Here is a 25,463-nt window from a genome sequence, read left to right as displayed (position 1 = left end):
AAGATTAAATAATACACATTGTAACTGTTTCTTTATCAAATGAGGTATGCGGTTAGTTATATGTAAACAAACTAAAACTACGATCAAGGGAACGAAACTAAATGTTTTAAGCATTTTCTTGTTGCTATAACCGAATATTTCCACACTAAGTATATTTTAAAAGAACATGTAAAAATATCATTTCGAACTTTTGAAATAAAAGTGTTAGCAGAATAATTTAATATTTCACAATTTCATTGATTTAAAGCGATTAAAATTTTGAAAATAAACTTATTTACATGCACATGTATTAGCTTTCAGGACAGATAATGAAATTTATCAAAGGAAAACCAAATACCATAAGTCTAAAGAGACTTGACAAAAACGGCAAGCAACAACACATTTTAAAACGAAAAAGCCGAACTACACAGAACATAAAAGAAAAATTTAGGATGTGGCAACAAAACCCAAGCTTTTTCAAGCGATGTACCTAGGATCTCTTGCAATATAAACAGCTCTTGTTTCAAAACAATGCAATAAGTAATGAAAGAAGAAAAATAGGAGTGACACGAAAACATCATATCAAACGCATCTATAACAAATACTAGAACACACCCACGACATCGCGGGTCCATGACTGAATTAAAATATTCATGCCTTATTTTTAGTCTGAATTTTTAGTATTCATATTGTCATCTGATAAAGTCAGTGTACAGTTTTCTCTGCTTTCAAAATCTTTCTGTTTGAACCCGCCCGGCTTGTTTTCTTACCACAATAAACTTACTATAAACAAAGATTATTTTTTTAACTAATTAACCAAATTAATAGTGGTAGTACATCAAAATCATATCATTGGCATACATCAACAAAAATAATGTTATATCTTGAAACTCCAATGAAGAAAACAGACTTGCTAAATAGTATACTATAGTGTAACATAGAAATAAAATAAATACTGGAAGAATTCCAGGTTCTCCTGATAGAGGAGTGATTTACAAAAAGGTAACAGGAAACTTCATGTGACATATACTATTGGTATCGGTATCTGATTCGACACGGAACTTGTTAATTATTGGTATTAATTATCAATTATGTGGAAACCAAAAGGGCCTGGAATGGTGTAATTTTTAAACAACTCCATTGTCCTATAATAGTTGTATATAAAGTTGAATTCTTTGATTCGTCGTTTTTACGTCATGCCGGCTAACAAATTGTTATTTTAGTATTATAGATATTCTGTAACGGTAAATCAAGTCATATATAGTCTATCATGAAAGTTTGATATAAAAAAGTTAATTTTTATATTCATCAAAAATTATATACACTTAGCAATTTATAATCGACACTTTCCCATCCTAGGTATTCCGCTGTTCACTTAAGACCTATAAAATAAAACTTATGTATCGAAAACTTGTACCAATCGAACTTCTTATGATTCTGATCTATACCGTTAGAAACAAAAAAGAAGAAAGTACCTTCTTAATATTACAACGTACATATATACATTGACCAGTACTAGGTTAACTTGACCACGTGTGCTGGCTACTACTCAATTTAAGGTAAGTAAAATGTCAGTTACTCACATACACGGAAAAACAATTACTTATAAATATATAGATACTCACACTTCATTGCATTCTTTCTTCAGCCTTTCTGATATTTACCATCGTAATAACTTTATAAGTACAGTTTATTTTTACGTACTTTGCCAAGAGTGCACTTAATTCAACACAAAAATAAACATTATATCAAATTATACTAAATAAAGTTTGCTTTAAATGACACAATCCATTAATAGTGTACATATCTATATCATGAAATTGTTGATCTTAATGCATTTTCTTCTATTTTGTCCATTTTACAAAAAGGGGAGAATAACGAAAAAGACAACATAACAATTTCACAGTCCCTAAGACTCGAAGAATTCATTAAATTCAATTGGTATGTATATATAAAAGCAGTAAATCAATATATATATATATATGCAATTAACTAATTTTGTCACGTGACATACTTTTAATTATTTTCACCTGACTGACCATAGAAACAAATACCGGGAAGTGAATTTTATACCATTCTACCTCATAACGATATGAATCTATTACATTATTGTGGAACCTCCTCCAAAATAAATCCCGATGACGGGGAAAGCAGTTTTAATAAAGCTCAAGTGGTTGTGATTCGGAAACAGCCACGGACGGGTAAGCAGTTTCCGTTAGAACATGATTTATGTAGAAAATTCTAGCAATAAAGGTGACATTTCAGGATTTTTTTCAACAAAACTAGAATAAAACCATGTGATATACTTACTGAGTAAACCTTAAAAAATAGATACTTACATTAAATGTTTCCTTTTTAAAATTTTGGTGTTGTTTTGTACACTTATGGCGTTTATATATTTGATATATATATTTGTATATTTGTATATTTGTATAACTCGGACAGTTTCTAGTCCCTCGTCGTATATTCTAAAGTTATCAGACGTAAAAATACAAATACAAAACGTACTTTTCTTCGATATTTTTTTATTCTTGAAATCGATATATTTTCAAATGACACACAAGCCCTTAAAACAGATTATTTGCTGTTTATATTCTTTGAGTTTTAAAAGCTACCTCTGGAAACCAAGACGTTTTAATTCGTATAGATTGTTGGAACTTGTGTCAAACAAGTCCCTGTAGGTTAATTTTCCAAAAAACTCTATGATCGAATCATTTCGGCCATATCTCGATTTTTTTATAATATTAATGAATGTGAAGGGCCTTCCGTCTCGGATTTGCAGATACCGCATCAAGTTAGATAACGCGTTAAGTTTAGAATAATTTTGTTTATTTTGGAACAAACTTTCATTTGAGTCAGTTGTGTTGTTTGTCTGTGATGTAAAAGGAGATGTGAGGTAAATACATTTAAAATGATAAACAAATCCGAAATCCACAAATACAAAAACAATAGACATACGGTCTTATAGAACGATTAGATCGGTATGGAAGACCGTCAATTTACGTATTCATTCAAAACTATGTACTTTAAAGAATCAATTTAAAGGAGACACCTACCCATATGTTTTAGCAAAACTTGTATAAAACGCACTTCTTTCGATGCCGACCTATAGGCATTCTCATTTGGAAAAAAAGAAATAAAATATCTTTTGAATATATCAAACTACATATACATTGACTAGTCCTAGGAGAGGCCAGGTTTGCTGGATATTCCTCAATTGTAGGTGAGTAAAATATCAGTTTAAATACCCACTTACACGGAGAAAAAAATTGCTTTGGATACTTAAAAAGTGCTTGCTTTTTCCTAAATATAGGTCACTGGAATTGTACATAATATCTTTAAAAAGTATTGTTTATTTTATATACTTTGATAAGATTTTGATTAATTACAGGACATATTGGATACAAAACAATTGAGTTTATATTCACAAAGATGATGATATTTGTGCACTTTCTCTTATTTTCCAATTTAAAAAAAAAACCTAGTAATATACTGAAAAATTAATTAAGCAATGCGCTAAATTTAAATGGTATGTCAAGTTTTAATTAAAAAGATACAGTTAATACCACAATGTAATGAATTATAAATATGTTAGATTCAGTCCGATATTTACCAGTATCATGGAAACAAAACAAAGATCTATAATTAATATTAATATTACCACAAACATTAGTGGAGTCGGTTGATGTTTTTTTTTTTGGTGAAAAAGAAAGACGTTGAATGCACAGACTCACGATTGCACACAACATATTCCATTCCGCTCAACCACTGCCCCTGATTCTTTCCTGCACTTGATTGTTAGTCACCATATTCATACGAATATCCTGTAGTTGACTGACTCAGACACACCCTTGTTTTACGAAGGAATCGAATGTTTACGTTGTTTTGAATATCTAGCCCTTTAAGTAATGTACATGTGTAATAAAATGTTTTTGTCAAAATCTTGATGATTTTATTACTTCTTTTTTAAATTTGTTTTCGTATTCATATATCATCGTCTATTGGAAAGTGGTTAAGAGTTATATGAGTTACATTTGAGAGTATGTATTAATCTGATAATCGCACACGTTTTTGCTTTGACAAAAACTTGACAAAACACGTTAAATTAATAATACATGACTTGTGGTGAATATTTTTCCTTTCAATTATGTTGAAATCGAAATTTTTTATCAAATAATTCAAAATATTTTTAATGTAATCGTATATAATGTTACATTTATAGGGGTTTAAAAGACCATGCAGTCCGACTAAGGTCCGTGGCGGATTCAGGTGGGGACGTAGAGGGCACACACTCACCCCTTTTTATTGAAAAAATATAATTTTTTGCATACTGTAAACGTTAGAAAAAAATCATATCGTTACGCTTGGCACTATTTTTTTTTACCATAATGGACAATTACGCCCTCTTTCACGGAACAATGGATAACCCAGGGAATAATTCGGGACGCGGATATTTCATATAACAATTCACCGTTCGTGTAGCAATCATGAATACGATAAGGCAATATTGAAATGTCATGATTATATATTGTCATCATACCTACCTACACCTAGCCACAACGCACCATTAAAGACTTGTCGACAAAAATGGTAATAGTTTCAGTAATATATATTTAAAGCTTCTTTTGAAATATGCGTGCTATGTCTGTCAGATTGAATAATTATTTTACAATTTAACTACAGCTCTTTGCATCAAATTTGAACATGTTGTACATGCAGTCCCCAATGAACTTGTAAATTTTATGCTTTATTAAGTAAGAGTGCATATGGTGTTTTTGAATTTCAATTAAAATGTATGTAATTTTATGCCACAGTCATGTCTCAGTAAATTTGCACTACTCAGTTTAAGACACAGTAAAAAGGAGATGCCACTTATCTTTTCTTAATATGAATAGGATGTTATTTTTGAGGCCCCTCATGGGGATGTCCAAGTTATCACATAATCACAAATTTTTTGCCAATATAATCACATAATCATTAATTATTTTTTTAAGATAATCAAATAATCAAAAATACAGTCATTGATTGACAAATAATCACATAATCATGAAATATTTGGTCTGGTAATCAAATAATCATTATAAAAACGGCCAAGTAATCACACAATCAAAAACCCCATGAGGAGGCTAATTTTTTTAATCAAAATTTGGTTAGGGAAAAGGGAAAAAAGGAGAGGTGTAGCCCTTTATTTTCATCTCCCTTTTTTGAAACATGAATATGAACGAATATTGGGCTTTGGTTATTTTTAACGTTGGGTTTCCGTATCTTTGACGTATATCGCAATTCCTCTCAATTTTGTTATCCGTAAAATCGCAGTTCGCAAACCTCAGCAGATTCCGGCACCCTACACCCATCTGCCTAGGTGTGAAAAATGCGTAGTACGTTCGTAGATGTTCAATCCATACATTTCTCGTGTAAATAAATATGTTGTTGTCGGATACATTTCCGTTGTGACAATATAAAATGCCGTACTTTGATTCCATCTCTATATAAGCTGACGCTGGATTCTGGGAGAAAATATGTTGAAATAAATGTTTTAGTTTTTCTAAAGCCGTAAAATCCATCTTTTGTAGACAGTTTTCTGTTACAAACAGAATGAATCAAAAGTAAAGTTGGTGTAATGTTCAATCATTAAAAAGGAAATTTATCTAGAAGCAACATATCAAATTTACAGAAAAAATAGAAAAAAAGAGATATGAAAATCGATTCAAGATAATGTTAATTTACAGTTATTTTAATCAATTGCTTGTTTGTTTTAAGATTTTTATTAAGAATAAAAAAATTTCAAAGGGGGTAATTATTTGTATAAATGCAATATTTTTCAAGTTTCAGATACTTTAACTTTCAACATATTGTATGCAACATATTTCATTACCCATTTACTTAAACCTTTAATTTTATATTCTAACGTTGGATATTGTATTTATTTTGATTAGAACGAACCTATATGGAGATATAAATTGATTTCAGGTCAAGAAAAAAGTGGTTTTAACGGCACTGGTGCGGCCCCTCCTCTGGGATGCCCACCTGGACTGAAAAAATTGGCTCAGATGAACGAAGTTTATCTCAATCAGAAAGTAGATTTATTAGAAAGTACGTATTCATACACATCTAGTTATATGTACAGATAATGATTTGTTTCGTTTGTTTGTTGTTTTTTAAATGTAATCTAAATAAGCTAACCTTTATCTCTTAATAAAAAATGTAGATATGGTTTCAAGCACGGGTTGATTATGATAAGGTATGATACACTATCAAACATGTCATTCTAACACTTTATGTTAGTAAATAAATGTGTATTTAAAATTTTACCTTCTTTGGTCATAGAGGGGATTGGTAAAGGGGGGGGGGGGGGGCTGAATACAATATTTGTTTTCACCAAAAGGTTGCATTCCCCTGAATTCTTTAATTCTCTCAGTTCTAATACTTTTCAACTTAACATTTATTAATTGACAGTTTGGACAAACACGGCTTTAGTAGTACCAAACAGATACAGCGTTGAGAATAGTAGCGGACAAAGAGCTTATTTTTCACAAGAAGGTATGAATGATATTCTACAACAATCAGCTCGTGGACAATTGACGTGTTTTACTAAGATTCATTCTATACAAGTTAAACGGGCAACATCGTCTTTTTGGTTTCTTGGCAATGTGCTCGCATTGAGAGCGAGAAGGTCCTACAAAACAAACTGGGTTCGAGGCCCGATCGAGTCAACACTTACCAAGACTTGAAAATTGAAATTTGCTGCTTCTGTCTTGCTAGAGTGACATCTGTCTTTGCTAGGGAGACATGTCATATGGCGAACTGCCGCTTTGAAAAATAATACGCAAAAACTCCAGTCGTATGTTTCCGTCTAATTAAAAAAAGGGTTCATATCAATTACACACGTTCATTGACAGGTTTATGGTCTCTTGGTAGTGTGCTCACTCTGAGAGCGCTTTTAAGGTCTTACAAAACAAATTGGGTTCTTAACCCTGCCGAGTCAATACCAACACAGACCTGAAAATTGGTATTTGCTACCTCTGTCTTGCATTTTCCTGTTCCTGTCCCTAATACACATGTAATGTTTGCCACTGAACTTTATGTAGCTATAAATCATCATATATAAATGTATATGAAAACTACATATACTCAACTTTACAAAGATTACATATGCAGAGCTTATTCACATTTACACATAATCTAGATGTAGCATCCTTGAGTACAAATGTAAGTACATACAACACTCTTGATGTACCTACACATTCTCAAATTTACAAAACAAAACTCCCATTTAAACAGGCCCAAATGAAGGAGGCATACTACATTAACTTTGGATGTAAATTTACAACTCAAAAAACACCTCCTTTCATTTCCTCATGAACACTTTCATAGGTTATACCTGTACATTAAAACAATAACAAATAAACAGTAAATAGACCTCACATGTGCTACATGATATGGCTTTACATCTCTAATTCATAAAGGACATAAACATTTGCATGCAAACGGCCCTAGAGAATACAAGATATACATCTCACAAAAGATGAGATCTAAAACATTTTACTGCAACAACCCAGCGAATTGGATCTTGTGTATTGCCACAACTTAATGTACTGTTTTCTGTGTAGTGGTTTTTTTGTGTGAACTTGATTGTCGTTTGGTCTGTCCATTTTGGCTGTCTATCTTTCTTCCACTTATGATTTTTGATGTCCCGTTGTTATCTTCTCTTATCTAAGATATAAATCCTATTTTTCAGAATCTGAATATTGTAACAGAATATGTTGTGGACCAAACAGAGGATTTCAAATGCACATTACAATGAACGACGGCAGGGTAAGTAATATAATGGCTGACCCAGTGAAACCTGTTTGAACTGAATCTAACGCTTGTCATAGCCACAATATCATCGTCCTTTCCTTTTTAATGACAGCACCGAATGCCACTTATTACAGAATTTTTTTTTAGATGCCTTAAGTAACACAACATTGTCACAAGTTCCAAAATGTTTCTTTTGCTTTCTTACATTTAATACAGTAAGGTTCGTATGGTGAAATATTTGCAGTATTTTTACAAACGCGAAATTAGTTAAAAACTGACAGAAATTCTACATTAACAGTTTATGAAGAATGTTTTCTAAATTTATATTTATCATGTACAACCTATTTTATACAATTTAATTTTTCTAATTAACCACAAAGTGTAATTTTCTTCACAGGAAGTTATTCGCTGTGAGAGAGAATTTAAATGTTGTGCAGGGTGTTGTTGGTGTGCAAATGGTGACCATTGTGGATGGGAAATGACTGTCGAAGCTCCACCTGGAAATCTGATTGGATATATTAGACAAAAGTAAGTTTATTCCTGCCCTTTATATCTGTCGAAGCTCCACATTGAAATCTGATTTGACAGACAAGACGCAAAACAGTACGTTTGTGTCCTTCCCCTTATGTCTGTTAAAGCTGCTGCAGTAAATTTAATTGATTATATATAAATACAGCAGTAAGTTAAGTTTGTCTGTCTGTAAACATCTGCTCCAGTTTGAATATGATTGCATAAGTTAGACAAAAGTAGGTTTGTTTAGCCCATGAAAAGATTATCTTAAGCGAAAGACGTTTGGTCATCGTAATTAATAGTCTTTTTACAAGTTCAAACATAGATTTATGTTTTGAAGTTGGTCGGAAATATGTACAATATTTGCCTCAAACCCATCAAACCCATCAGTATCGTTCAAATGTTTAGATAAACACAAAATCCATATAGTTATAATTAAATGACTTTTATTTTTGTAGACATTTCAATTTTATAAAATAGTCACCATTTAATTTACACACAGTGATTTGATCGAAATGATAAAGCGCACGATCAAATTAAATTTTACTTCATCTTTACATGCAATTATCGAAAGTTCTGCAATAAATTCTTAATATTTTGACCACGTTAGAGGATTGATACACCTACTCCTAATTTGAAAATAAATCGTTGCCACTTTCCAGTACAGGTGCATTCAAACCTATATGCTCAAAACATATGTGTAAAAACATACCATACAGGATATACGATCTTATTTGTGTTTTCATTCATAGACCAACGCCTATGTAAAATGTGCAAGTCTCAATCCAAAGAGGACGAATCCCATCTTTTGTTATATTGTAAACGCTATGAACAATTGAGAAGAACACTATTTAATGACATCCGAGACAATTACAACATAAATTTAAATACGCTTCCAGTGAACATCAGATTAAAACATTTATTTTGTAATTACACCAAGCTTGTTTCTAACTTCATTTTGAACTGTTTTACTATCAGACAATCTGTGGTCAATTGATATCGTTCCTTACTATATTTTCGTCTAAATTTGAACTATATTTATTTTTTATTTTTTTTCATTTCAATAATGGAAACATAATGTGTATCATATCATGACAGTGCATCATAAGCCTATTTGGCTGGCTGAAAATCACTTGTATATTTGAATATAATTGTTTGTTTCAATTCAGGTTGCACTTTAATATTAAAATATTCATTCATTCATTCAATCATTCATAGTAAATAAAAACTGTATTGATCATTATTACCTTAAACCTCAAGTTTTATTGAAATTGAAAGTAATATACCAAAGATATGCCTTTTGTATTAAAGATAAGAAAAAGTAGAATAGAATGCCATGCACTCTGTTAATAGATGGATTGTACAAGTTTTTATGACCCAAGAAACAGAGTTGTCAAGGGTCGGATGGTTGACCCTCCGTTCGACATCTATGTGTCGCCAGGCCTTTGTGATCTGTCGGATCCTCTTCAATGAAAACAATTCTTGCATTTTATACGTCCGAAGAGTAAATTTGAATGGAGGCTTTTACTTACATAACCTCATACGGATTTGATAATCAGAAAAATCTGACGTGGGGTTCTTGTAAAAATTTAATTGCTTTGATAACGCCTTCATTTAATATCAGGCCCTCTTCACATTTGTATATAGGTTCCCCTCAACAAATCCTCGGATTGGCTTAAAAACAGAATTTAAATCTTAAGTATGAATGACAAAAGTATCATTTTATGCATGACATCTTATTGTTTAATCAACAGAACTTCACAGTGGTATTTTAACAACTATATATGTATTTCTTCCCTGTGATCAAGGATTTTTTAAGTAAGACTAATAAAATCTTCGATTTGATCAGAGTAAGTTGGAGGAATCTCAATAGGAAAGGTCACTACGTATATTTTTTGCCTAGTAGGAAAACTATGTATTCAAGTGTTTATTGGTTTAACAAGGTTATACATGGTTAATTAAAATACAATAGGTTTTTATTTTTACAATGCAGACATGTAAATGAATTATCGGCTGTTCTTCTTTATTTTCTTTGTTTTGAATCCCTTCCCCAAATTCTTTCCTATTTTACTTTATATTCTGCTTTTCTTTCTCTTTAGGGGCCTCGGTGGCCGAGTGGTCTAAGTAGTTACTACTGTAATCACTAGCCAGTCAACACTGAGGTTGTGAGTTCGAACCCCGCTCGTGCGGGTGCACTCGACTCCAATCTTAATTGACTATCAGTTTTCCTATCGAAGGTCGGAGGTTTTCTCCGGGCACTCCGGCTTCCTCCACCAATAAAAACTGGCCGCCACGAAATAGCCCAAAAGCGGTGCATAAAAGTGGCGTTAAAACACCAAAAATCATATCAATCTTTCTCTTTATTTCTATCTTTATTATCTAGTTTCATTTTTTGTCGATTCTTAACATTTAGAGGTCACGATACTGTTTTCGTCAGGGTTCATATGTTAATTTAAGAGTAGGATAAGCAATGAGTTAGTTTTATGCAATATTTATGGTTAGATGTTGGTAGGGTCTGAGGTAAAAATATCCTAGGTCAACATTTTGTCACTACTTCAACGTGTCCGAACTCATCAGGGGAGATTTAGAAGTTTGACATATCTTATAATTAATGCAGAAAAGTGCTTCGGACGAACGAAATTATATGAGTGTTATTTCCATTAACTAGCACTGGGTCAGTGATACTGCTTGTGGACTTTTAGTTCCCGATGGTATCAACGGCTCAGTAGTAGTGCTTTGGTACTGACATGATTTATAACATTTTGTTTTCTCTTGATTCCCCGATGATAAATTAATAAATGATTTAGACGAGGGTTCAAACTCCCTTAGGCACAGTTGATCTTAGATACGTTTGGCTATTCTTTTTCGATCCCTATTGATCATTGATCATATTATGGAATATTTATATTTTCATTTTACTTCCATGGTTATATAGTTTCTCACGATTTTAGGTCATACATCCTTGTCTTTCTATATTTGGGGTTTTGAGCTTTCCTCGTGAAAATAAATCCAGATAAGCGCTTCGGACGCACGAAATTATATAAGTGTTGTTTTCATTATGGCAATTTTGTATTACTATTAACTTCCAATTTGAGACTTAAGATTCCTTTTTTGTTTTTGCGGGTGACTTAAGCTTGTACCCTACATCATTAACTCGTATTAGAAAGTGAACGATAAGGTTTAAAATTAGGGTCCGTAATGATATTGCCTGTTTATGCGAGAACAAAAAATTCACAATCAACCCCCTTTTCCTTGACAAACCCCTTAATCTTTGATTAATTTAGCTTATTGTGCTGATCTTTGATTTCAGTGGTTCCAAATGGAAGATGAATCTAACACTGTACGATGCCAACCGTCAGAAGTTGTATGATATATGGAGTAAATGTTGCCCAATTTTCTGTATTTGCTGTATTGATGATATTAATTTTTATGTAAGTTTATGTACTATACTTGACCGTGAAATACAATAACATTAATATATGACGTCTTCATTAATAGTAGACGTGACGTCATGATACCCCTTTGACACCTACTGACCCTCTATGGATCCATAGGGAGTTACCACGTGACGACGTTAAACCAATCACAACGTCACTAATTTCCCCGGACTCGATAATTAACAATACAGTAACTATGATAATGTGATAAGTGTGAAAATATGACAGCACAAAAATTAACAAATGTAAAAAGAAACTTATTTAAAATAGTTAGGAAAGTGCTCCAGGAAACAATAGCTTCAAGCATTATATTTACAAATTTTGTTTTATATTACAAAGTGAGAATACATATGTGCTCTTTCCGCAATCATTAAAGTATTGCTCATATTAAAAGATATCGTCCATAATTAGAGAAAATTCATTCCTAGAGTAGTTTCATGAACATGTACCTGCTTTTCCTTCAACCTGACAATGTGAGGAAATCAAATTCCTTTATGTTATTTCCTATCCCTTGTATCCTAGTCTGGGTAAATGCCATTATGGAAAATAGATCGTTATAGTTCTTTCTTTTATAACAATGATGAAGCTCGTGTTTTAATTTATCTGCCATTAGAAGTAAAACATATCCGTAAAGCCTTCAAAAATAATCCCGTGACTCGTATTCTGGCTGATTGGCTATGTCAAAGAAACTGTATAGTTGTATCTCTGTTTTATTTCAACTGCAACCCAATACGTCGGTATCTTTTGCGAATATAACATTGTAAAGTATGTACACGTATATCCCTGTAGCAATGTCTGTAATGAATAACCTTCTAGCATGTATCCTATATGACATTGTAAAAGACATTTTTATTGAGATCATATTCTAGCCTAAAGCTTGCAAAAATCTAAAGCAAAATAAATATTAAATTATCCCAGTCTTTGATATATATTCAGAAAGTTAAATGTCGTGAATAATAACATTACATGCTTATTTTTCAAGGTTCATGATGCTAAATCAGGAAACAAATTAAGTCCAAGAATTTACAGGAAGTGGGCCACAACTGATTTGTTGGTTTGTGAATGTAAGCTAAATTCTGTTAAAGATATAAATCTAAAGATTTCAACATTTAAATATATATTGAATATCGAACCATGCAGGATTCCTTTCAAACATTATCAAATAAGTGGTAATGTGCAACAACTTTTCATGTAAAGCATCACTATACTTTTCTGCGGCGGTTTCTGTAATAAAAATGTTTAAACGACGATTCATGTGTTTTGCGTTTGCAATGGACTAAGACACCGATCATAATCTTTTGCGTGTGTGTATGGAGGAGGGGGTTTAGATAAATTGTTTGATTCTAAATTTCTTGAAAAAAATCGCCTCTTCAGCTTCGTATTTGATTTGGCCTTCCAACTGTTTTGATTCGAGCGCCACTGATGAGTCTTATGTAGACGAAACGCGCGTTTGGCGTACTTAAAATTATAGAATTATTATGAGTTTTTATTGAAAAAAAAGTTGGCTTTGAATGAAGTTGAACATAATTGTTTGGCCTCGGAAAAAAATCCCATCCCCCACAAAAGATAAATGAAATTGAGAATGGAAACGGGGAATGTGTCAAATGACAACAAACCGACCAAAGAGCGTATCTGAGAATAATGAAACTCATCATACTTCATCATATTAAAAAAGCTTAATACAATGAGTTTTGGTTACTTGCATTTTCTTAATTTTTGTTCAAAACTGAATATGTTGATGGCATCGGTTTTCTCTCTGTAAAGTAGGCATTTTTCACTTCGATCCTGTAATTTTCCTACCGTGATATTTCTAAAGGGAAGATTTCAGTCTATTTAAAAACAAACATTAATTTTATTGACTTATTTCACGTGTATCATTTAACAAGTTTGAATTGATGACAAATCTGTTCAGGATAGTGAACTTTTGTGGATTGTTATACTAAATTTTGACAAACTAATAAATAAGTTTTCCAATAGAAAAAGGGCTCTGAGATTAATGGAACACGAGAGTAGTGAATCGTTGCTCACTTTTAATGCAATGAGATGGCCTTATTTACAGGGCATAATCTTGATTATTTACTGAAGTAATACAATATATGTTTTATACAGTTCCAGGATTGGACGTGAAGGAAAAGGCTTTGTTTGTCTGTGCGTGCTTCATGATTGTAATTTACTTTACATTGTATATACTAGTTAACAAGTTGTATATATATTTAGCTGCTACATGATAACCCTATTATGTAGCATGTTCTTTCTTTCTTTCAATCTTTTCTTAAATTCACTCCATCAGAGCTCCATGAGTGTACTTATAGGTTTTTCAATAATATGGCTAATTCTAATAATAAAAGATAATTGGATGCAAGTTATGAATGCCTGAAGATTGCACAAAACCGCCAGTGTGTCAGAATTCGGCAAAATTTTAATAATTATCCCTAAAATGGAAAAGTGGGAACTGTTCTACTGTTACTACACATTTACTCCTTTACGGTTATGAATCCAATATATGACCCCAAAACAAGAGATGGAAGATAATGAGGGACATTCAAGACTCATAAGTCGAAGAGAAACTGACACTGACGTTTGACAAAAACGATAGAGTACAAAAAACAAAAAGTCCACATAACACTACATTGAAAACTAAACTTATTTTAAACAATACTAGCATATACATAGATGATCTTTACATTGTAAACAATGTATCATTTTCAAAATAAACAAATGTCCCATACAACGTACGAGCCTGTAATTCAATGGTTGTTGTTTTTCGGTTATTGTGTTTGGTATAAATCACACCATTTATTTTCTCTATTGAAATGTTTCCCGAGACCTTCTATAGCTTACTATACGGTATGCAATTTGCTAATTAAAGGCTATGGTTGTTTACATCATCGCCCATGGGTCTCTGGTCTATAGTTGTCTCATCACCAATTATACCATATCTACCTCATTTTATATCAATATACGCGAGTTTGCAGCTAAGTCTTGGATCTAAATGAACGTAATTTTTCATTGCTTAAAAGACTTTTACAGCAGAGATATAGATATCTAAACTAGTCAATTTTTATGAAATTTTATCACAAATACAAATCGATATTGAACGAACATAACATTTAATATAACTTTGAATATGATATAATTTTAATCGTAACAATTATACAAGCACATGAATTTTGATTTCAGCGCAAGGAAAAAGAGATTGTACAGCCCCTCCACTAGGATGTCCACCTGGACTAGAATATTTGGCTCAGATGGACGAAATCTATCTCAACAAGCAATATGATGAACCAGAATGTATGGATTGTACTTACGTCATACTCTTCTCCGAGAATTAATCTTAACACAGAAAAAATCCGATTCCAGAATATTTTTCAACCAAGCAAAATATATTTATAGTAGATCCACGTATTTTGATTGGATTTATGTTCATGAAATATATGAGCTAAGTCGGATAAAAATCGACCTTATGCAAGTGCACGTATACATGTATTCCACTTGGTTGATTTTTTAACATTCAAATACGAAATAAAAGATGCATTTTGGTCTGTTTTGTAGGGTCCTTATACCATCTCAATTTTCAAGCAGTTACAGACTTTCCGTTGAGATTTTTGCAACCCGAAATAGGTTAACAGATGTATTGATATTCATTTGCAAAAGGTTGATTTCTATCCGACGCAGCTCAATTATTTTAAGATATCAGTATTTTCATAATTGGAGAAAATGCAATCATTACATCAAACATTTGTATTTCATGAAAAGGGAGACAACTGAAAAAATATCACTTTCAAACACAAACATATTTTACTCTTATCCTGAAAACACATTACTATACTATGGTGTGCACATCGTTTAAGGATTATATGTGTTACAGATGAACTTAATATTTCAACACAGTAATAGATATAATGCATTGTGTAGACAAAGCAAAGTCAATGGTTCACGTTTTGTTTCACGAAAGAAAATCTAGTTTATAGTTCGGAAATATATTTATTTTTATATCATCGAACGAAAGGAAATATTTATAACCATAGCAAACAAAGTTGTGAGTGTATATAGGTATCAACCTGTTCGTCAGTCCGTCTATCTGTCCGTATGTACGTTCATATGCCCTGTAAGCCAAACTCATCCTAAACTGCTAGACGGATATTGATGATCACAGTTAATACCGTAATGCTAATCTTTATATTTTATTCAAAAAAAAATACCTTTATTTCCTCAATATAGAATTTTTGTGGTTGTTCATTACGTTTGGAAAACATTAAATCAAAATCCTACAAATATCTGCTTGCTCTTGCTAAAAAAATCGACCAAAGAACTAACAGGTTTACAATTCAGTTTAATAGCTTCTATTTGTCTAAATATCAATACTCTTATTCAGGAATATCGACCAAAACTGAATTCCAAAATTATGACAACGAACAATTAATCTGACCCCTCTTTCCACATCAACCCCTCCCCCCGAAGGAATGGACAAGCGGTAGCTGAATGACTACATGTAATATACATGTGTTTCTAGAGACCCGACCCGACTCGCTCGACTTATAAATAATGGCTGTTCCACAATATAACGTCTTTCTAAAACTGTAGATATGGTTACTTGATAAATTCGAAATTTCCATGATATTATTTCGTAAGACTTACAGTGAATTCTCGAGTTATCTAACATTATGGTTATTCTTTGTACACATGGTTTTAATCAAATGATTGAGGCAGATAAAGGAAGCATATGCTGCATCATCAATAATTTTTTGGCTTTACTTTGGTACCAAAATGAGAATAAATAGGCACCGGACAATTAGTTTTGTAATGAGGAGAGCGATTTGTTTACACACTATTTATTTTCATTTTCGACAGATTTTCTTTAATTCCATCAGTCCTATACCATTCAACTTCGCATTATAGTTTAATAATGATTTTTGTTAATCCTTGGATTATAATCATTTTGTTATCCCCTTCACTCAATTTATCTCGAATTATTTAAATGCATACCACCTTCTAATACATATTATAATATATCCACAGCTTTGTCAAGGATAAAATTCAAAAATCCAAATCGGTACAGCGTTGAGAATAATAGAGGAAAGAGAAAATATTTTGCAGAAGAAGGTACGAATGATATTTAACAAATATGATAATTTCTGGCAGATTAGTTTTTCATAAAGTTCGGTATCTCTTCAGCAAAAGACTTGCAAATGATATATTACTTATTCAAATGAAAGGTCATTTCCACATTCAACTTTATACATATGACACACTGCCCTTAACTGATATTCACGAATAGTTTTGTTAAACATGTGTCTAACAAAATTTCTACGTGATTATATGTAAAAGATGTACAGACATTTCACATGGTCAACGCATAAAAACAACACACATACACGTTAACACAAGGTATGCATAGAATGCAGCATTGGTTATCTCGTATTATCACGTTTGCTGCAAGCACATAAAGGACCTCCTGTGCAAACGGGATTTGAGATCAAACCAAAAGACTTTAAGATTGGTAATTTCTGCTTCTGTGATACTAATTTGGAATTTATGGATACAAGTAGAATGGTTGGCTCGAAATCAGAACAATGTATCTGCTAGGGTGACATATCTTAAATCCTGCGGACTGTCCCCTAATAAATAAGCCTGCAAACAATCCTGCTAAATTTGTACACTTAGTTCAAATTAGGGTTCATATCCATAACACACCAGTATGTCATGAATATACATGTAATGGTTTCTACTAAACTTTAAACAACAATCAACACTACACACATTTACTAGGATTAAACACAATGTTCTTACCCACATTTACACATTATATAATGTTATACCACTTTGTATCATAAACATATAACACTTTCTGATGTGCATGCACATTCTCAAATTCCGGAGTACCTACGATGATCTAAGATTATACTCGGGGTTTAATGAGGTTCGTGTTGCTCATCTTTAGTTTTCTCTTATTATTGCCATTGCGTTTTAAATTTGTTACCGACTTTAGAGTTTGAATATCACTTTGGTAGCTCCCGGCTCTCTTTTCCCAATAAAGCGCACATTTAAACAAGGCGCACTATCTTCATGTAAACAGGTCCGACCCATATCAACTTTACTGAATATACACCTGCATACATTTAACCATGAACACTTTCATGGGTTATACGTGTGCATTAAAACCTTCTCACTTTTACGTATTTAAAATTGACAGTACACACACTTACAGGTTATGATATTCATGTACACACAAAACACAACACTACCACAGGGAGTATTTCGAAGAAGATGAGATTGAAGATATTATACAGCAACAACTTAAAGGATTGCAACCACTCTGTAGCCACAACTCAACGTTTAGTTTTCAGTATAATGTATTTTTGTAAATGTTTGTAGGTTGGTCTGTTCAATTGACTGTCGGTCCTTTTTTGACATATTTTTTATGTCCTGTAACAGAAGCAAGTCCAAATATACGTCGGGGTTCTGTAGGGACTAATCCTGGACCGTATAGTGGAATAACCGTCCCGGTTTGTATCTCTCGGATTATTGTAGGTTAGGAAAACAATGATTTTTAAAAGTACAACTTTTATTATAACAAAATTCGAAATTACGAAATCAGCATCAATAATCAAACAATTGTATTCGTTTAATTTATTTCCTTACTTTAATCTAGAAATCGTGTGACAGTTAACCTACCGGGAGTATCTTTGAAAAAAATCTATCAAAAACTATACAAATATCTAACAAAATGGATTGAAACAATCCTCTGTGGTATCAAATCAATAGGAAATGGTCTTAAAAATAGAATTGAAAACATTCCCTCGGGTCACATACCAATCGCCTTTAATTAAGTATCGATGAATATGAGAAACACACGGATTTATAAAGGAGAACATGTCTGACATTTTAAACTTAAATGAACCCGTTACAGTTCAAAGGGCTTAAATTCGAAAAATATCTAGTTTTTAGACTACATAAAATATAGCTTTCGGTGGTCGATGTAATGACTTTCCTCGTCGGCTTTATTTAGGGTTGAAACACAGTAAATGATGTATAGTTGCTAGGTGGTCGAGTGGTCTAGGGCACTGGACACGGTACAGACGGTGTTGCCACGAGGTCACAGAAGTAAGGGTTCGAATCCCGCTGAGGGAAGAACAAAAATTTGCTAACGCAAATTTGAAGATCGAACATTGTTGGGCTATAATTTGAGACGAATTATATATATATTATGGTGTTAGCCCTGTATTACCACGGTTATCCGATGGAGAATGTCTGTCATAAAGTTGTCACATGTTTAGACGTGTATGATACAATCGAAATTTGATATGGCTGCATGGTAATGAACATTATCATCCTTAACGACATACGAAATAGCTGATCTGAAAGGTACACCATCTACTTGCAACTATACATCATGTACTTGTTACAACCCTAGATAAAGCCGACGAGAAAAGGCATTACATCGACCACCGAAAGCTATATTTTATGTAGCCCAGGTGGTCGGGTGGTCTAGGGCGCTGGGCAGGGGGGTGTTGCCACGATGTCTCAGAATTAAGGGTTCGAATCCTGCATAGGGAAGAACAAAAATTTGCTAACTCCAATTTGAAATTCTAACATTGTAGGGCTTAATTTGAGACGAATTATATATATATGTGTGTGTGTGTCATGTGTCTCAAATTTATCCCAACAATGTATATATATATATATAAACTGTTTTTCAGAATCTAACTTTTGTAACAGAATATCGTGTGAATCATACCGAGGATTTATAATGCACATTTCAACGAACAACGATACGGTAAGTGCGATACAAATTGACACAGTTAAGCTGTCAAATCTTTTACTAGTCCTTGCCACAATAACGCCCGGTCAATGCATGCGGTTAATCACCGAATTTGTTTAACTTGCCTTGCACAATCCGAAATGTGACATTATTAAACTTTTAAACATCGTAAAGCACATAAGTTCACCAAAAGTGTGGTATTTGTTGACTGTTGTGTGTTTAGTTTTCTTTGATTTTCTCTTGGTCATGGCGTTGTCTTCCATGTCTTTCGCCTTGTAGTTTTTGATTGTCCTATTTATATCTTTTCTTTATTTTCTAAGTCGTTTTTTTTTTTATTTCATTATGTCATGTATTTAAACCACAACATGCAGAAGTAATTTCAGGTTTTATTTTGTTTTGTTGGTTGGCTGTCTCATTGAGTAATACCCACAAGCCTTTTTATATAAAATATAATTATAGAAAAATATTTGATAATCAACATGTTGATACCAAACATTTGTGTAATGTAAATATGGTTCTAAATTGGATCTATCTAGTCTCGTTTCTTTCCAACAGGAAAATTATTGTACGTTTAACTAGCTTTGTAATGGACAAACATATATGAAATTACACGATTTAAAACCAATGAACACTATGTTTGTTTGTTTGTATGTATGTGTTTTACCTAAACAAATTTCTCTGTTAAGCAATTTTGATGATTTGGAAAATATAGCCTTTGCGTACATTGTTTTTAAAGATTGATTATTGGTTGCGTAAAAAATTAGTTTGGAAAACTTAATTGATTATTTTAAAGGAAATGAAATACATCATTTTCATGATTTTTTGGTATCATATATATCTTGATCCATAAGATAAATGACAGCATCTATTTCACTTATCTGTTTCGTGTACAGCACTACAAGGGTTGACTAGGGTGTGGAAATATGGTCACTTAGGCTTTACCAGTCAGGCAGTTAAAACCATAATGAAGAGGGTCGTTCGTTTAGCTTTCTGGATGTAAAGATACGCATCTACGTCCAGTCATGATGAGGAAGCTAAATCCGATGCATCGTGTAAGGAGATTGTCACATTCTTCGAACGTGAAAGAACTTTTGTCAAAATTCACTGAGGTGTCCGTAGGTGGCCTGTTGCAAAACAAAATTATCTCTCCTATCCAACATACATATATTTCAATGATAATTCACATTGCACATCCTTTATCCAGATCTACCCAATTTACATATCAACCTATTGAATTATTTGATATTCGTTCTTGTTCTTAATATGCATGAGATATTCGCCTCTAGACATTCAGCAAACACACAAACAATTAATAGCAACTACTCAGTGACACATTATAAAACAAACGTTAAGCATATGTTCAGTGCTCTCAATGGGAAAAAGATGTGAACACTAAGTGGTTGTGAGGTAGACAGTTTGTTAAATAAACATATTTTAATAAACGTTTCACGTTAGAAAAATTTAAATTCATGTTCATGGTTCTAGCAAGATGAATATTTTACATTCCATAGTCTTAGACTCCTGGCCTGTCGTTACGCCCGGTTTCACTCCTTTTGAAGTTAATGCAATTTCCTTAGTCTTTGTTTTTTTCCTGGATTTGTATCTTCTTAATCGATTTATGAGTTTTGAGCTTCGGTAAACCACTGTTGCCTAAATTAATGACGGTTTAGCATTAATGTACTTTTTTGAATGGTGTTGCAAAAACTTTCGTCCGTAAACATACGTTTGAAACGTACGTGAAATGTATGTCTTTCGAGCGCATTACTCCTGATTTAATAAGTTTATTTTCCATGGAAGTACATTGATTGATTATTGTTTCTATAACGTTCACAAACTAGCTAGTTATGATTTGCAAAGTGGAAATATGCACCAAGTGTAGATAGTCCACTGAGGAATCTTGGCTATGTTTGATAGTGAACAGCATAAACATACAACTGCTTATCTACGGAATCTTCAAAGAGTTGTTGCAATGTGTTTTTAAGGTACAGCGAGCATTTTCGGACTGAACCAGTATTCGATTGTATTCCTAATGTTTTCAGTTATGTGGTATAAAAATAATTTCATGTTTTTGGTGTATGGAGTTAAACAACTTAAATGCAGAAATAAAAAAAAAACATTGTTCTTAATGAGACGAATTTTCTTGTGACCAATTTATGACTTTAAAAGATCACATGGGAATTTGTTTTTATCGTGTAAGTTCCATTTTTTTCCCATTTTTTCCTTACAGAAAATACGTAAAGTTAGTGCGGAAATTTTTTTTGCTGTAATTTGAAAAACCTTAAGTAAGCGAAAGCTACCACCACGGAACTTCTACGTTGACATTGTATGATGAATTTCTTAGTTTATATATCTCATGCTCCAAGTTTTGGTATACAATTTTATTTTAATATTCACAAAAAGGGAATTTTCTTTGTAGGAAGTTATTCGTTGTGAGAGAAAATTCAAATGTTGTGCAGGATGTTGTTGGTTTGCAGATTGTGACAACTGTTGGTGGGAAATGACTGTCGAAGCTCCACCCGGCATTTTGATTGGATATATAAGACAACGGTAAGTTTGTTCCTCTCCCTAATTCATGTCAAAGCTGTAGCAGTAAATTTAATTGGCTATATAATGACAGCAGTTAGTTTGTCCCTCTATAAATGTCTGTCAAAGCTCCAGTTTGAAATCTGATTAGATAAACTAAACAACAGTTTTGATCCATGCTAAGTAATCAGTTCAACAAAAGTTTCATGGTTTCACCTAAAAACTTTTTGGAATGTCTAGTAATTGTCTTTGAAAAATTCAGAATCAAAGTATGTTGGAATTCAGTTTGATATTGTCTTATGTCTGTAATTACTGTTCAATTCTAACTGAAGTTATTTCGATAAAAACAAAATTCAATCTGATATACTTTTCTCAATAAATGGTCTCCGTATATTTTCAAAACATTTTATCTAATTCCAAAAGAATATGAATTTATACAGTTAATATTCTGAACTCGTATTTATTTTAACATTGCTGGTGTACAAATAAAAGGCGAAGAGTGTTTGCCAACATACCAACTGTTATGTTCTGTCAGCTAGAAGCGATATGGTTTCGTAAGAAGCCTGCAACCAATAAAAACCGAAAATTTGCCTGAATTCCAAAACTCTATACTTTTTGATTTTTAGTGTTCATTTTAAAAGTAGGATAAGACATTAACTAGGATTATATAACAGTTATGGTATGATATGTTATGGTAAGGTTTTGTATTATGTACCGATCATGTTTTTTTTTTTCACGGGACAAACAATTTTCCAATTTTGATATAAATCTAACTGTTTTTTAGTTACATACAGGTTTGAAGATTTGTTTTGTAATTAATGCTGTTGTTAATGTTTTTTCTTCTTCAAATTTTCATTTGAACCAAACTATTTTTTTTTCATTTCCCTTTTGAAACAAATTTGTTTTGAAAAAAATCAGAATTATGCAAGCAACTTATTTGAACAAAAAACATGCCCCAAAAAAGATGAATGGTAGATGCCTAATGATGTTGGAGGTTACAAATTTTCACTATTTGTTGTGGTGACTCGACAGGGGCTTGGCATATATTTTGTTTTTGATTTCCGTATGGTGACCTCACTTTGCGTTTTTGTGTTTCTATCTCATTGATGTATACCATGTATCTAAGTTTATTTATTTTAGAAATTGAACGACACGTTTTAAAGGTCGGGCCAATAACGACATTAAGTATTAATGTTATGACCACTAATGTGCAAGTAGGACAAGTAATTCTCACGGGACAAACACTTTAAGCTTTGCCTTACCATTTCATTATAATTTTGTCATATTCTCAATAATACCTAATTGGAATGATTTCAACTTTCATTTTATTGCATTTATCTTTTATTTTTAATTTAGTGGTTCCAAATGGAAGACTCATCTAACACTGTACGATGCCAACCGTCCAAAATTGTATGATATATGGAGTAAATGTTGCTCAATTTTCTGTATTTGCTGTATTGATGACATTAACTTTTATGTAGGTTTATATGATATACTTTATCGTGCCTATAAGTCATGAACCTGGTCGATAGTTGTCTAAAGTCATATCTCAATGATTTGTTGTATGGTAGATCTGGTGTTAACGTATTTAGATTATGACGTTTTAGAGCTTGATATATTGTATAGACACCTGTCTATTGTTGATGCCTTATGTTGCCTTCTATATGCATCTTGTTTAGTAATGTGTCTTTTGGGTTGCTGTATCATTGACGTAAACTCCAAATAACCTTTTATTCGTATAATACTATCAGTTTCTTACTGAAACCTTAATTTTCAAAATTTTCAAAATACTATGATATTGTGATGATAAAGTGTGAAATTATCTCAGCACAAAAATTGACAAATATAGAAAAATATATATTCAAAATATTTATGAAAGTGCTCAGGGAAAATTTAATGATAGCTTCAAGCATCATTTTTACAAAGTTTTATTCTATATGAACAGGTAAGAATAAATCTGTAAATAAAAAAGTATTGTTCCAATTAAATCTGTTATCTCTTTCAATCCAACAATATCAGGAAAACTTATTCCTTTAAATTCTTTCCTTTCTCTTGTATCCTAGTCTGGGTAACTGCCATTATGGATATTATTAAGCTTGTGTAGGAAGTTATCTGTCATTAGAAGTAAAAATATCCGTATATCATTAGGTTTTCATTGCCTATTGACACTATAACATAATCTATATGTATCTCTTAAAAGCTTTTTTTACAACCTTATCTGTTTACATCGGTATCCTGTGCGAATATGGCACTGTAAATAAGGTACATGTATATCAATGTAACAATTTCTGTAATTACTAACCTTGAGGCTTGTATCCTATCATATATGACACTGTATAAGAATAAATCACTATAACACTTTTTGTCATGATAATCATGTAGGCCATAAGACTCTTTAAATTATTTTGTTTTATAGATCTTTCAATAATAATATGGAGGTCATATTCAAGTCCTAAGCTTGCATAAATCTAAACAAAAATAAATAATAAGTTATTCCAGTCTTTCATGTATTCAGATTTTTTAAATGTCGTGAATGATATAAAAATGCTGATTTTTTTTATGTTCACGATGTTAAATCAGGAAACTTACTGAGTCCAAGAATTTACAAGACGTGGGCTGAATGGGTCAGAGACTGCTGTACCAGAGATGATTTGTTTGTTTGTGAATGTAAGCTGAACTCCAATAAAGTTATGAACCTACAGATTTTGACATATTAATATAGATAGAATATAGAACCATGCAGGGTTCCTTTCAAATATTAGTATTTTAAAAGTGCTAGAACTTTTCATGTTAAACATCACTACTTTTCTGCTGTAGCTTTTGTTTAAAAAAAGGCTAATAGACGACCCGTGTGTTGCAAAGTTGCAACCATTGTGGGAATTGAAGAAAATTCTGTTGAAAATGACATTTAATGTATTGTTTACAAATTAATGAATTAAGTTTCTGAATTTAACAAGGATTTACAGTTTAATAGAACACGAGAGTAGTGAATTGTGCTTACGTTTAATGCAATGGAAGGGACTAAATTACAGAGCACAATCATTGGAATCTAATCAAGTGATAGTAAAATTAGTAATACATTACATGTTTTTTACAGTTCCAGGAATGGACGTGAAAGAAAAGGCTTTGTTTGTCTATGCGTGCTTTATGATTGTAAGTAACTGTTAAATCAAAATGTATTTATTTGTATATTGCTACTACATAATAACACATGAAATGCATGCTCTTGTTTACACATTTACTCTTTAATTCACTTTACTCTTTGGTCAAATAGTCTATTATCATTTTGCCTCTATCACACCACAATAACATTATTAAAAAAGCTGCTGGAAATATGAAGGTAAACGATTTTTGTTCTGATTTGACAAGAACTCCACAAAAACTAAATCATGATCCGAAAATAGTTTTGAAGGCATGCAGGACTTTATATATCAGATCAATCTTCATGAAAA

General features: G+C 32.2%; 1 protein-coding gene across 7 annotated transcripts in view; it reads left to right on the top strand.

Moving 5' to 3' along the window:
• LOC127719764 (phospholipid scramblase 1-like) overlaps positions 1 to 25,463 on the top strand; it is a 56,152-nt gene that overhangs the window by 27,499 nt on the left and 3,190 nt on the right. Inside the window, exons 1-14 of one of the 7 annotated variants that reach the window (XM_052226019.1) lie at positions 2,022 to 2,180; positions 5,950 to 6,072; positions 6,436 to 6,519; positions 7,718 to 7,794; positions 8,177 to 8,307; positions 11,600 to 11,720; positions 12,709 to 12,790; positions 14,907 to 15,017; positions 16,746 to 16,829; positions 19,427 to 19,503; positions 21,905 to 22,035; positions 23,368 to 23,488; positions 24,592 to 24,678; positions 25,109 to 25,164. In XM_052226019.1, coding sequence (XP_052081979.1) covers positions 2,072 to 2,180; positions 5,950 to 6,072; positions 6,436 to 6,519; positions 7,718 to 7,794; positions 8,177 to 8,307; positions 11,600 to 11,720; positions 12,709 to 12,790; positions 14,907 to 15,017; positions 16,746 to 16,829; positions 19,427 to 19,503; positions 21,905 to 22,035; positions 23,368 to 23,488; positions 24,592 to 24,603 — 1,263 coding nt within the window. In that variant the 5' untranslated portion in view covers positions 2,022 to 2,071 and the 3' untranslated portion in view covers positions 24,604 to 24,678; positions 25,109 to 25,164. Of the gene's footprint in view, positions 1 to 2,021; positions 2,181 to 5,949; positions 6,073 to 6,435; positions 6,520 to 7,717; positions 7,795 to 8,176; positions 8,308 to 11,599; positions 11,721 to 12,708; positions 12,791 to 14,906; positions 15,018 to 16,745; positions 16,830 to 19,426; positions 19,504 to 21,904; positions 22,036 to 23,367; positions 23,489 to 24,591; positions 24,679 to 25,108; positions 25,165 to 25,463 lie in introns of those variants that run through there. The other 6 variants (XM_052226025.1, XM_052226024.1, XM_052226023.1 and 3 more) reach the window with 6 other exon arrangements.

Source organism: Mytilus californianus, unplaced genomic scaffold, assembly GCF_021869535.1.
Source record: "Mytilus californianus isolate M0D057914Y unplaced genomic scaffold, xbMytCali1.0.p SCAF_11, whole genome shotgun sequence".
NCBI lineage: Eukaryota > Metazoa > Mollusca > Bivalvia > Mytilida > Mytilidae > Mytilus > Mytilus californianus.
This window is presented reverse-complemented; position numbering and strand designations above follow the sequence as displayed.